This window comes from Melozone crissalis, unplaced genomic scaffold, assembly GCF_028551555.1.
Source record: "Melozone crissalis strain CALT ecotype California unplaced genomic scaffold, PUWL_Pcris_2 ptg000018l_1, whole genome shotgun sequence".
Lineage (NCBI taxonomy): Eukaryota > Metazoa > Chordata > Aves > Passeriformes > Passerellidae > Melozone > Melozone crissalis.
The window spans coordinates 7768141-7781840 of record NW_026535796.1 but is presented as its reverse complement, the minus strand read 5'-3'; the positions used below and the strand labels follow the sequence as shown (position 1 = coordinate 7781840).

At 38.1% G+C, this 13700-nt stretch overlaps 1 protein-coding gene across 3 annotated transcripts in view; it reads left to right on the top strand.

Annotated features, from left to right (window-relative positions):
- PLEKHA7 (pleckstrin homology domain containing A7) overlaps nt 1-13700 on the top strand; it is a 155631-nt gene that overhangs the window by 115145 nt on the left and 26786 nt on the right. For all 3 annotated transcript variants that reach the window (XM_054275915.1, XM_054275914.1, XM_054275916.1), the window contains 5 exons: nt 631-809; nt 2725-3204; nt 8503-9022; nt 11399-11485; nt 11847-11966. In XM_054275915.1, the coding sequence (XP_054131890.1) occupies nt 631-809; nt 2725-3204; nt 8503-9022; nt 11399-11485; nt 11847-11966 (1386 nt within the window). The remainder of the gene's footprint in view (nt 1-630; nt 810-2724; nt 3205-8502; nt 9023-11398; nt 11486-11846; nt 11967-13700) is intronic.

Genomic DNA, 13700 nt, shown 5'->3' with positions numbered 1-13700 from the left:
GTGGAATTTCATGGAGAATTTTAGTGTGCAGAGATAATTGCCAGTATTTTATGTGCTGTGATAATTCCATCAGTATTACTAACTTCTATCAGTAAGTCTTGTGACTTTGCAGCTAATACATGTTCAAGTGCACGCTTTAACCAAAAGATCCTAACATGCATTGTAATCAATTCTTAAATTAGCAGTTTAATTGCTTAAAAGATAAGATTTTTGTCTGTGTTTTGTCTGAATAAATTTCTTTATTAAATGAGTTGGGAAAATTGACTTGCTGATGCACATCTCATTGAGAATTTCTTAAATTTGTTCAGTATATGGATTTCTTCAATTTGTTTAGTATAGTATTTGTGGCAAATGAAATATATCAATTAAAAGAAAAAGAAAAGCTGAAATTCCCCACTGTGAAAATCAGAAGCACTGGATTTTCAGCTTAATAATGCCAGAAAGAGGCAGAAGAATTTCAGTAAAACTTGGAGTGCTTTTTGAGTTTACTGCACTTAGAGCCCATTGTGGCAGTGTGATAATTCACCCCAAATTCAAGAAACAGACAAGGAAAAGTTGTTTTTAAGTTAATTTTTGGGGGGGAAAAGATGTAAGAGCTGTCTGACTTTTGTTTCTTCTTTTTTCTTCCAGGCTGTTCACACAGGTATGAGGGCATATATTTATAACAAGAATTCTGTCATTGGCTCTCAGGCAGAGCACACAGGGATGAGGACGTACTACTTCAGTGCAGACACCCAGGAGGACATGAACGCCTGGATCCGGGCTATGAACCAGGCTGCTCTCATGCAGACACGCTCCTCACTGAAGAGGCAAGTTCCTCTCAGAAGCTTTAAAAAAAAAACAATAATATTTGACATAAAAAAAGCCTTACAATTTTACAAAAATTTAATATCTTCCATAAATCGCACCTCTGGTGGTATCTGACGCTGCTGTTTGTAAATATGTATAAAACTCTGTATATATATATATAAAACTCTTCCATTTTTTAAAGAATTATTTTTAATGCTTTTTAATTTATTTCTCTTTATTTTAAATTTAATTTCTCTTTAATTATTTTTAAGTTATTCTGTTGCAAAATAGCTAACTGGTATTAATTAAGGAAACCTGGTGTTCAGTATCTGTGTATGCATGCAGGTTGTGTGGCCACATTTCGTGACCAGGATTAATTTCTCTCTCTGTATATAATATTTTCGGGAATTTCTGGTAAAAAGTTCCAGTTTCTGTGGTAAAATTCATACACCTGGCACAGCCAATTGGCTGCCTTTGGGGGAGAGAAGTAAAAAAGAAAGAAAAGAAATTTTATGAGTTATTTCAAGTGAGTGTTGAGAATTAAGATTGAAGTGCTGTTAAGGGGAAAGAGTGCTAAAGACAGATAAATCATAAGTGCATAGAGTTAATGGATGTCAACTAATTTATGGAGGTATGAACTGATAATGAGCAAATTCAGCTGTGCCAAAATGTGCTTCCAGATTTTTTCCTTTTCTTTAAATTGATGGAGCCTTCTTGATGTTGTGGCTTTGTAATGTGATCGTTTCCCTGCTCCTCCATGAGAAGGAGCACTGCTGTGTGCGACAGCCCTGCTTTAGCCACTGCGGGCTGTGAGGGTTGAAACGTTATGGTGCATTTCTCTGAGTGTCTCACACTGCTTTCTTCTGGCCAGTCAAATAGGAGGAAGGGATCAGTGTCTCTTCCAGAGCTTTACATTTGATATGATTTTGTGTTAAGACATTTTAGAGTTAATCTAAATTTCAAGAAACAATCTGTTACCTCTTTCTTTAGCTTCTTTCTAAGGACAGGAATAATTGAAAGAAAAATTGGAGAAGTCTGGCACATTAGAAGTATTGATCCAATGTCCTTACTCCTAAGCAGACTATTCTTTTCTAATTAGACTGAAGTGAAAACAATATTGTCATGGCACTTGCTCAAAATTTACTTTCCATAAAACTTTTAAGAAGCTGAACTTAGTTTCAGAGATGGGGTGCCACCCTGAGATCAGTGAGAACCCATTGCATTTTGTGAGAACAAAAGTTGCTGAGAAGGTTATTGTTATAAGGAGATGAAGAAAATTGCAAATGAAGTATGTTATATGTCAAAAGCGACATGAAACTTTCAGAATCCTCAGACATTTTATAGTGTGTTCAAGTTGAATATCAAGATTTCTGGTATTATTTAGGCAATAAGGTAACTAAGTAAACTAGTGTGCACTTCAGCATGGAGCAATTTTTTCTTCAGGAGTAGCTCCCCAATAGAAATTCCCTGGGCAATGGTACTGACTTAAATGTAGATATTGCCCTGTCCTCTTGGCCAGGAGTGAGTGGTCCCTGAGGCATCTACAAAGATATGAAAGACTTCTTTTATATTTTGACATGTGAGCAGTTGGCAGCTTAGTTTTGGTTTTTTTTGCTTCCTAGGATAGGAAGATTTTTTTTATTTACAGATTTTTTTGTACACAATGTAATATTGAACACTTCTTTTGTAGAATACCAGTATTTTCAGTCATTTTTAGAGATGTATATAAGTCATTTCTGCTTCCTTGACAGCACAATAAAGGTAACTTTTGTCTAACTGGGATAGCAATTGAGTTTTGCTGAGCATATTTATTGTAACATGTCAAATTTATCACAGTCTGCAGACAGTGATTTTGTGGGTATCCTTTGTAAAAGAGACCACACCAACTTTTCTCAATTAAACAGTGTTTGTTAGTTACACCTGTTTTCTTTTCAGGGAAACTGAAAAAGTGGATCAGCAGGCTGTTCCCCAGGTCAATCATGTGGATGCCTGCAAAGAGTGTGTGAGGGCAGAGATCACAGACACAAAAGGAAGTTATCAGAAATCAGCTGAAATGCTGGGATACGATAAGCGGGAAGAGATAAGAAGAGAAAAGGAGGAGGAGGAGCGTTACATCCACCGAAAAGGAACTCTGGAAACCAAAAAGGGAAAGGCTAAGCATGCAGTGACTGAAGCTGATTCATTATTTCCAGACTTGAGGAATGCATCCTGGTCCCAAGTAGCTCAGCCAGCTGAGAAGAATGGAACTCTCCCTAGTTCACTGAGTGTGGGTGCTGGCCTGGTGGAGCAGAATGGTACTGGCTCATATAAAAGAGGGTTTGTTCCCAGAACCAATCCAGACAAGCAGTTTCAAAGGAAAAGTAACATGGCTCAAGTGGAGCACTGGGTAAAAGTCCAGAAAGGAGATACAAAAAGGTTAGTAACAGTCTTTAACTTTATGGCCAAGTGGCATTTTCTTAAATTAAAGGAAAATGTGTGTTAGTAATACCTGTGGTGCAAATCTGAACAATATTTTACAGAGACAATATGTAAGAAGACTTACTTTTTCCTTTGGTGCAGTATGGTATTTTTCAGGCACTTATCTCCTGGGAAAGCCAATATGGGATTTGCTAATCAAATCTCTTTAATATTGTCACAGTATTGCAAATAGAATAAGTGAGATTAGCATGCTATTTTATTTTCCTTCTTTTAATCACTGTGGATGCTTAAAACTACTTAAAATTTGCTTAAATTTTGAAGAGCCAGAACGTGAAGTGCAACCCTCAGTTACCTCTTATTCATGAACAATTACACAATGTAAGTTACAGGTAATTGTTTTCCACTTCAAGACATAAAGATGATGTCCTTTTGAAGCATTATGCTCATTACTTCCCTTCTTTCTTCTATTCCTGTTCCAAAGACACATTCACTGCTCTATGTCAGATCACTGCACTCAGAGTCACAGTGTCTGTATCACATACTGAAAGATCTCTATATATTCATTTAGTTAATGAAGACATCCTAGGATGGTCTCTGGGATTCTCTTTTCCATTTTCAGTCCCTGAAAATTACATTAATAGTACCAATAGGTGAAATGCACACTGGAATGCTTTTGTAGTTCGAAAATCTCATAATTGTTTTGCTTTCAAAGTCAGATTAAGTACCAGTTGGAGAACTGAAGTGATGAATATGTGTGTCTGCTCAGAATGTCCCCTTGTGTCAAGTGGCAGGAAAAACAGTTGGGCTTGATGCTGCTTGTGAGAATTTGTCAAATATGCTTATTCTACTGAATTAGTGTTTTATAAATCTGCTCAAATCAAATTATAGTATAAACAAACAAGAGATATTGGCATGTGGTTTTTAGGATGGAGAAAACATTTTGGGAATTTTTAAAAATTATTTTTTAAGCTAATGTCAATTGGAGCCAGTAAGATGTTTAAGGCTTCCTATTTTTGTGTGGAAGTCCATTCTTCTACTCTTTTATTTTTGAAATTACCCTTGAAGAAGCTTTCTTACTTTTTTATATTATTTAATATTCTTTTGAACTGCTAGAGTAAATTAACTTCCATACTTTTTTACTTGGATATCAATCAGGACTTTCCAAAAGAATGAGAGTTTAATGAAAAAATGTACTTGGTGAGTTAGTTCTTATTACACACATTGATTTCCCTGAAATAATACAGAAACCAATTGAGCTAATGAGCTAATGCTTAAAAAGCTTCTGCTGATGTTTTTTACATCAGAAGTCCTGGCAGTGGCAGGCTTGACTGATGGCTAAATAAGTATGGTTTTCTTCCAAATTACTTTTTCCAGTATATTAACTTTAAGGGTGTGTTTTAGGTGCAGTGTTAAGATAGTGTTGTTGCAGGTGCCAGGCTTTGTTCTAGAAGAAACCAGCTGCAGCTGCTAAATATTCAGTGAAAATAAAGATAGATGTATGTATGTATGTCTGTGTGTATCTGTTTCTAGATATAGCTCTATATCTGCATATACATATCTCTAAAAATGGCTATTTTGGCTCAGTTGACCTTGTTTTCCTTGCCTTTTCCTGACAAATGCCATCATATTCTCTGCATTCAGGATAAATTGCATTTTACCTTCCCAGAGATTAACAGACTCATCTTTTAAATGGCACCTTCTCTTAGCCTGCTGAGTTTCTGCAGTGTTGTTAAATGATGGATAGAAGTGGAATATTAGTTGTCAAATATCTTCCTGATTGCATGGTGTAGAAATTTAAGCTAGAGATGATGATTTGATTGGCGTTTTGTTTTGATTTTAGAAGGTAGTAGTAGAGCACTTAATTTTTTAAAGCTCCACCTTGATTGATATTCCAGCTGAAACGTTACAAATAGAGAACCTCTGTGGATTCAGAGGGCTGGGTAGTTCTTGAACACAGAATGAGTACAGTTTTTATTTGTTTCCTGGCTCAGGTGTGTACAGAAAGTTGCTTATGACAAGAAAGAAACCTTTCAGCTAAAGGGTTCTTACACAAATACTGAGGTTGTTCATGTGACTGCTTGTAGGAATGGCACCTTTTATATAGATCTTCAGACCTTTCAAATAGATGTTTTACTTCCCTTTTTAATGAAGCACTCCCTTGCTGAGTTGTAGGTGTTAGCTGTCCCTTTGGGGACCCACCTCTCTTGGTGACCCCTCAGCTGCACTCCAGTGACATCCAGTGTAGCCATCCAATCCCACTCTGCTCTCAGCAGATGGGAATACCTGCTTTGGTAAGATTCATAACAGCCTTTCAGAGAGATCTCAAGAATTGGAAGAAGGTTTGAAAGGGGGCTTTCAGGAGGTTTTGCCTTTTAGTAATTAAAGGTCAAGGTCAGGACCATCAAATGGCAGCTGTTCAGAAATTGTTAAGTTTTGATCTGGTTCCAGTGCCCATATAAACTTAGTGCATAATTGTAAACAATTTGCTATTTCTAAGAGTTTACTTGCATTTTAGAAATATATAAATCCAATTAAGCTTAATATTTCCTCACTAGATGCAGTCATGTTGAGATACTTCCTTCCTTGCAAATGGTGTTAAAACCTTTCTTGTTATGCAGAACTTTCTGTTCCTTCCTGATTTGCTTAAGGAAGAAACATTACTTGTCTTTGTTAACTTCTGTGCATTCCCATGAATGGGCACAGTGTTTCTAATAATAGTACTTGTTGACTTTTGAAGATCTTTCTTCTCTTTTTACAATATCTTCTATGTGATTGCTTCCCATTAAAGTCCCTGAAGGTTTTCATGGCCAATGGTCATATAATAAGGGATCAGGCCATTTATGCACTCTTTAATGTCTGCTTTCCTTTTTATGTTCTCCATACCTCATCATTCAAATGAAGGAGATGTTCAAGAACAGCTGCTTTTGCTGACTTTAGCTCTTAACCTCCAAGAAAGCAATAATCCCTTGTGGACTAATTTGAGTCATTTGGGACATGGTTCATTACCTAGAAGTTTGTGTGTCGTCTTAGAGCCTATTTTTATATGATGCAAATGATCTCTCAAGCATCTCAAACCTTGTGTGGTAGAGATGCCACCAGCTTAAAGCCTGTCATCTCAGCTTGAGGTTTCTCCCTAGGTTTCTTCAGATACTGAGAAAACACAATGTGCCTGTATGTAGGCAGTTGCCTCCAAAGTTCAGCTCTGAATGTGACTTTCCCTGCGCAATGTTATCCACATTCAACTTTGTTCTCTTTTTATAGCAGGCTGAAGTATTGCATGAAAGTGGCTCATATCAGCTGCTCCACGTACTGCTTTCAAAATAACAGTTTTTAGTTCTTCTCAAAAAACCTCATCTTTTTCTAGAAGGAAGGCATGTCTCCCCTTGCCCCAACAAAACTCATGTTGTCTTTGTTTTCAGGTTGGTTTTGCTCCTAAAGTTGCCAGCCCTGGTGGCTTCATTGACTGTCACCAATTCCAGCTGATCTCAATATTCTGCCTTTTAATGTCCAGTTAGAAAATGATTACACACAGGTGGTTTGCAACATCTGATAGTGTGCTTAGGCCTTCATGAGGTCCTTACTAAATTGGGATATAGGAGGGGTCAAGTCCCCCTTCCCTGTTTTTCCACTGAGGAACCACCAAAGGAATCCGTCTTAGTTTCATGGCTGCCTCAGATGTCCTTTTGAAGCATTATCTGCTCCAAGCATTCTTGATTCTTATTGCTATCTAGAGGAAATACATTTCTACCAACTTTCTACCACATGTTTTCATGTGGAAAAAATTGGCAGCAAAGTACAGCGCATTCAAAGTGCACATAATGCAATGAATTAGAGAATTAAAAGAGGTTCCATGACCACTGTATGCTGGTCTTTGAGTTGCCTGTGTTCATACTACCTGCCTGCTTTAACCTTCTCTCTGAAATTCAAGGTAATATCAAGATTTTGTGGTATGAGAGAGCAGAGCCTTTACAGATTTGTAACCCTCCAGGCAGTGCAGGCAATTATTCTACTTGCTGGCCTGAGGAATTTTGTATCCTCTTGAGATTATCCATATTTCAGGGTAGTCCAACAGTGTCAAATCCTGCAAGTAAAAAGGGATGGTGGCAACTACTGAGCAGCAGTTGCTGGTAGCAATTATTCCTCCTCGTTTCAGTTATTCTTGGATGCTGAACAAAGATGTTCTTTTCCATCCTGGCCTTTTTTCCATGTGGAATTCCTGCAATTTCCAAAACATGAGGTCTTCCTCTCATGCAGAGTGGAACTTATTGACTGAAGTGAAGAAAAGATGCTTGGAGTTTCTTTGTTTGTGTGGTTTTGTGCTGGGTTGGTTTTTTTAATTTTGGTTTTTTTGGTGTTGATGCTTTGTAGCAAGCCTAGCCCGAATTGTTTTCTCTTTGGAGATTCTGAATCAATGGGAAAATGACTCCAAGTACAAAACCCCCAGATATTTGATGGAAGAATCAGAAATTAGACAGGCAGGCTACAGAAAGATTTTGTCTTCAAAGGAGGAGAGGGAGCTAACTAGGCTTTGTCAAAACTTTTGCCAATTCTGTCTTAACACTACCTACTAAAATATCTAGTTTGTCGAGCTTAAGTGTTTTATGGGTCCAGTACTAAAGCCAGGATGTAATACTTCTTTTTATATTCTAATTTGTCAATGACCTTTGTTGTAACAAGTCTCCTGTTGCTCAAATCAGTAGAACCAGTAGCAATTTCACTGTTTTTTGGTGAAAATAATCATAAAGACCTGCAGACTTCAAGCAGTTTCTTATAATTTGCTTTCTTTTTGCTTCATTCACCTGAACAAAAACTATATGAGATATTCTGGGATTGGTGAGATTTCTTCTTGCTTTTAAAGATATTTATATTGAACATGCTTTTGTTTTCGTAAACTGCACCACCTAGTGGTGAGCACACTTTCTGTGAAGAGGAATATTTTAGTTTACAGACTCGCTAGATAGACATGAAAATAATTCCGTTCTTCATGTTCTTGACTTTCTTTTTAATTCAAGTACATAATGCTGCCGTTCCTTAAGTTTGTTTCAAGTAGTTATATTACATTATATTACATTAATATTGCTTTGTAGTTATATTACATTATATGACATTAATATTGACATATTATATGACATTAATATTGCTTTGTTAATATTTCTCTAAATTCTGTTAAAATGTCTGTTATGTGTCTTGTAGCTCCAATGGTTATGTCATTAGAGGTGGTTTTTTATCAGTCACTCCCACTCATCAGTGTGTGCTAAAATTTACCATTTTCTTCCCTTTTTTTTTTTTTCCCAGCATCACTTCAGATCAGACTCTTACACGTCAGGGTCCCAATCCTCCTTTTCCTGAGAACTATCACACTTTGCCAAAGAATACCAGGCAGCCTTCAGGGAGCTCACCACCACCACCAAACCGCAATCTGCCGAGTGACTACAAGTATGCGCAGGATCGCGTCAGCCACTTGAAGATGTCCCAGGAGGAGAGGAAGGCAAACAAGGATGGAACTGTTTGGCAGCTGTATGAGTGGCAGCAGAGGCAGCAGTTCAAACACGGCAGCCCCACAGCCCCACTTTATGCGGGTTCCTCAGACTTCATGGACCGTGCTAAGTCAAAAAGCTCCTTAGATGTTCCACGGTCCATATCTGTTCCGCCCTCTCCGTCTGATATTCCTCCGCCTGGACCTCCAAAAAACTTTCTCCCACGGAGGCCACATACTCCTGCAGAAAGGCTCACGGTTAAACCATCTGATGAGAGACAGACTGTGGATGTTCCTCTTGCTGGATCCCCCAGGAAGATTCGGAATCGTGCTGTAAAGGTTGGTATCCGTTTAAGTGATCCCAAACCGCTCTACACGTGGTGTCACGCATGGGGGGGTTTATGTAGTTGTGGTTCATTGCATCCTTCCTTGTGTGTGAAAGATCACGTGAGTTGTAAAAGCTAATACAAGGAATAATTTTCTCCTCAAGCTCTTGCCATTCTGATCAGATTAATTAACTTTCGTTGGTTAGGAAAGAAAAGTTGGTGGCACATTGGAGTACTTTTAATAAAAAACAGGAAGGCATATCTTACATGTATAAAATGAACAGATGGTAGTATTTTAATGTAGAGAGTATGAAGGCAAGAATAGGAAACTCAGCAGTTTATTTTTGCTTGTAGCTTTGTGTTTGCTGTGCCTGCTTTCTCTACATGTTTTGCTATTGTAGTTGTATACAGCTGAGTCTGGTTTTAGTTATGGTAAAACCAATTTTATTATTATTACATATGTTAATACATATATTAATATTTTAGGTCCATTGCAGAGTCTTAATCAGTGGGCTAATTCAATATAGTGTTTTTCTGATTCAATTCAAATAGTGTTGGTCTGAAGCTTCACCTTTCTGAATAGTTTCAGTATGAGGGTTTTTTCTAGAGACTTTTGTACCCTTTTATCCAGAGGTCACAAAGGTTTCCCTATTCAGTACTCTAAATGCTCTCCTTGCCTAAGGAATTTGGGGAAATTTGTGTGGGATCAATGAAGGACTAATTTCTCTTGGTAGACTTGGAATAATTGGTATTGAAATCCTCTGTATTCACTTAATTCTTCAACCTCAGCCGTGGGCTCTGATAAGGGAAGTTATTTGCAAAAGGAGAGACTTGTAAATCCAGATACCCAATGTGAGTTTAGGACCATGACTTTAGGCTGCAGCTTCATGCACAGTTTAGATTTTTTTCCTAGTGTATGTGGTGTAGCTGTTGGGTGTCTTTCAGCATTTATAGATTTATAGTATTCTGTCAGAGGGTGAAATAGTCTCGTCATTTGCAGAACTGGAAATTAATACTTTTAACTCCTGATTATATTCTACCACACATTGGTGTCTTCACGTGTAAGTTGAAGGAGCATTACAGCCTTCCAAAGGCATGCACAGCAGTCTTTTCCTTTCCTGTGCAATGGAACTGCATAAATTTTAAACTCTTTTCATGGCATCTTGGCTTTACCAGTATTGGGGAACATGGTTTCTCATCATGAAAACTTCTCTGTGGAACTTCTGAGAAAGTTTGTAGAGAAAAATGCTCATGTTTTTCTATGCATCATTCTGCATTTAAATGTGTCTGCATTAATCTGTGATACTGCACGCTCCCTGTACTGCTTTATTAAATTCCATCCAGTTGCACTTAAAAAAAACCCAACAAGGCAGGTGAGGCAAATTCAGTGGAATTCAGAGATGGGAATAAAAATAACTGGGACATTAATTTTGCCTTGAAGAACCCATAGAACTTTGGCTTTAAGAGAAAGATGACAGAATGAGTGTGCAGTAGGCTTTGTTATTGTAAGCAGAAAGGGGCAGATCAAAGATGATTATTAAAAAAACCCCTTGGTATTGATGGAAGCCATTGCCACAAGGTGTCAGTCATGTCAGTAGCTTCACGTTCCCTGGCTAAAAGAGAGCATTCACAGTTGTTACTGTGTGCAGTACGAGCCTGCTGTGGAAGGGCATCTATTACATGACTTGTGAGGGTTCCTCAGGGTGAGAGAGATAGACAAGAACCTTGCTTCATGATCAGAAGGCTGGATTTATTAATTTATGATATAAGATGCATTATGACTATATTAAAAGGAATAGAGAGAAAAGTTTCAGAAGCTGCTAAGCTAAGAATAGCCTAGGAATCTACAAACAAGAGAGCTCTTTGAGAATCTGTCCCCGAGCTTGGTCCTGTGATTGACCCTTAATTGTAAACATGGAACATGAGCCAATCACAGGTGCACCTATTGCATTTCACATCAGCAGATAATTATTGTTTACATTCTCTTTCTGAAGCCTCAGCTTCCCAGAAGAGGAAAAATCCCAAAGAGAGGATTTTTATGAAAAAATGTCTGACAGGCATCATCCAAACAAACCTTTTTCTAGGAGACATTGTGTTGAGGGGGAACTTGATGGACTTTTAAAAAATTTTCTGAAAGCTACAATGCACGTCCTCCTGAAGCATCTCATGCTGCCACGATCCACTGCTCTGCCCAGCATCACAGGTGCTGAATTTGTGTTTGTTCATTCATACGTTTTTAATCATCAAAGGATCGGGCTGGCCAGTGTGCGTTACCCTTTTCTAAGCGCGCCATGAGTTTAAATAGAAGACTTGTGGCAGAGCTGCAGAGTGAATTTGCCGCAGCTGGCACTTGGCACAACCCTTACCTTGTGGCTGTGGATCCTTGCAGAGCTCCACCCACCTGGATCGGCGCTCCATGCCTGCCATGGGCTACATGACACACACGGTGAGCGCGCCCAGCCTGCACGGCAAGTCGGTAAGTGCAGAGCATGGCTCCTCTCCTGTCCTCCCACTGCTGCAGCCAGGTTTTGAAATCCATAGTCTTTAATCTTAACTTTAGCAGTTAAAGCATAAATAACTCGAATGAGAACTTAATCTTAACCCAGTAAAGCCTATAGGATTTTTGCCTTTATCTGCAACGTGAGCAGGGGTGAGCTTTCTGTTATTACAGGATTCAAGTTTTATTATGTTTGTTTGACCAAATGCAGAGTTAATTAAATAATTGCTTAATCATGTCAAGTAACTGCTTTCTGGGCACTGAGGTGAAAAATGTAATTATAGTTCCTCTCCCTGAAGACTGCTAATTTCCTCTTTACAATGTGTCTAAATACCTGCAGCCTGAAGAGCTAACATTGCTTCTCATTCGATTAAGGAGACATCAGGCTAAGTTGGCTAGTATAAGAAATTACACAATCGCTCAGTTACTGCAGCACTTGCCAACTAATTCCACCTATCAGGTCAGCTGCTGCGTGGCTCATCTGTGACATTTTGTGACTCTGCAAATGCTTCATTAGTGGCATGCTTGAGTCTGTGCTTCCTTGCCCATTCTTTGGTATTCTACAGTGCCCAGGTCGTTTGCGGTTTTTCTTTGCTTACTGTATTTGCTATAAGAGATGAGCATTTTTAAGTTACAGGTCGCCAGTGCATCTGTTTCAAAGTGTCTACTTCCTTTTTATACTGTGTATTTATACTATTTCTGAAAATGCTGCATCTTCAGAAATGTGGGTTCAAATACTATGTATAAGTTCATTCTGAAGCAAACCCATTTCTTTGTGCTGCTTTCATGGTGGGGTTGGCTCCCTGTGCCACGTGCTGCATCACCTGCAAATTGAAATGCATCAGCGAGTCTGTACATTCATATGAGCTTGTAACTGTGTCAGTTCTGCAGGTGAACACTGGTTCATAAAAGCTCAGGAGCGTCTTGGATCATCTATGGTGCTCTTGATTGCACTGGTGTGTGAAACGTGTAAATGTGAAATCAAACAGAGATGTACTCACAGAGCTCTCCAGTTCCTGTTAGAGCCTCAAAAATGGAGCCACCTGGGAATAAAATCTGGTGACTCTTCTTGGAATTGGTGAAGGCTTTGGCCCAAAACTAAAGTGATTTTTTTGGAATTGAAGAAGTTTCATTTCCTGATTACCTCACCTACAGAACAATTGCACTAAGATGGGTGGTAATAACAGGGATTTCTCCTAAAATGGGCATACTTTCTAGTCAAGTCCTCAGCCAGTCTTACAAGCTGATCTGACAAGAATTGTAAGTGACCACCTCTAAAGAAATGCAAGTGTTATCTATTAATTTTATGGCATAAAGGGTTTTTCTTTTCTTTTTCTAACTACACATTCTCATTGGCTCAAAACTTGAGAAAAGGTATAGTTGTGTTTTTCTTTTATTCTGAAGTTAATTGCACCCAGGATATGAAATGCTGACAAAATAGCAGCTAAAATTCTAGGAAGTTTTGGGCATTTTGGCTAACTACAAGTAGCACATTTGCAATAGAACTACAAGTAGCACATTTGCAATAGTTGAACTTTATTTTGTTTTGCAAATATCCCCTTTCAAGAGAGGAGAAATAACTTTGTTATGACTTCTGTGCATGTTTTCCTTGAAGGGACTGTAATAAAGATGTTGCTCGATGAGTGTTACTATAAGATTAAGCTGATAGCAATCACAGGTGAGGCATTGAAAAATAAGGATCAGCTTTAATGCTGTTACTTAAAAGACAAAATGGATTGTCTAATCATATAAATGAGATATTTTTCAGAATTTTATTCCCAAAACTTATTTCATACTTTCCCTGAATAAAGGAATTAATATCTTAAAATGCATGTAAATTGTGATCAAAAGTATTCTAGTGGTATATGATGTCTGTCATTCAGTCACACCACTGTAACTTTTTCAGTGAAGGGCTAGTCAGTGCAAATTGATCTTGAAAAAACAGCTTTTGAAGATGTATTGTTTCAGATAGCTCCGTGTCTTATTAGAGGTAGAAACAAAAATCTAGGTGTTTGGAAGGGGGTTATTGAGGCAGTAATGCTCTTGGGAAATATCTTGCCCATTTTTTAGCTGTAAATAACAATATGCTGGTGGAGCAAATGTGCTTTTTTATGTGCTCCTACTCTGTTATTTTGTTCTCTCTTCCATGTTTTCTTGTATATAGCAAGTCCAACTATTCTGAAATGGTTCCAAA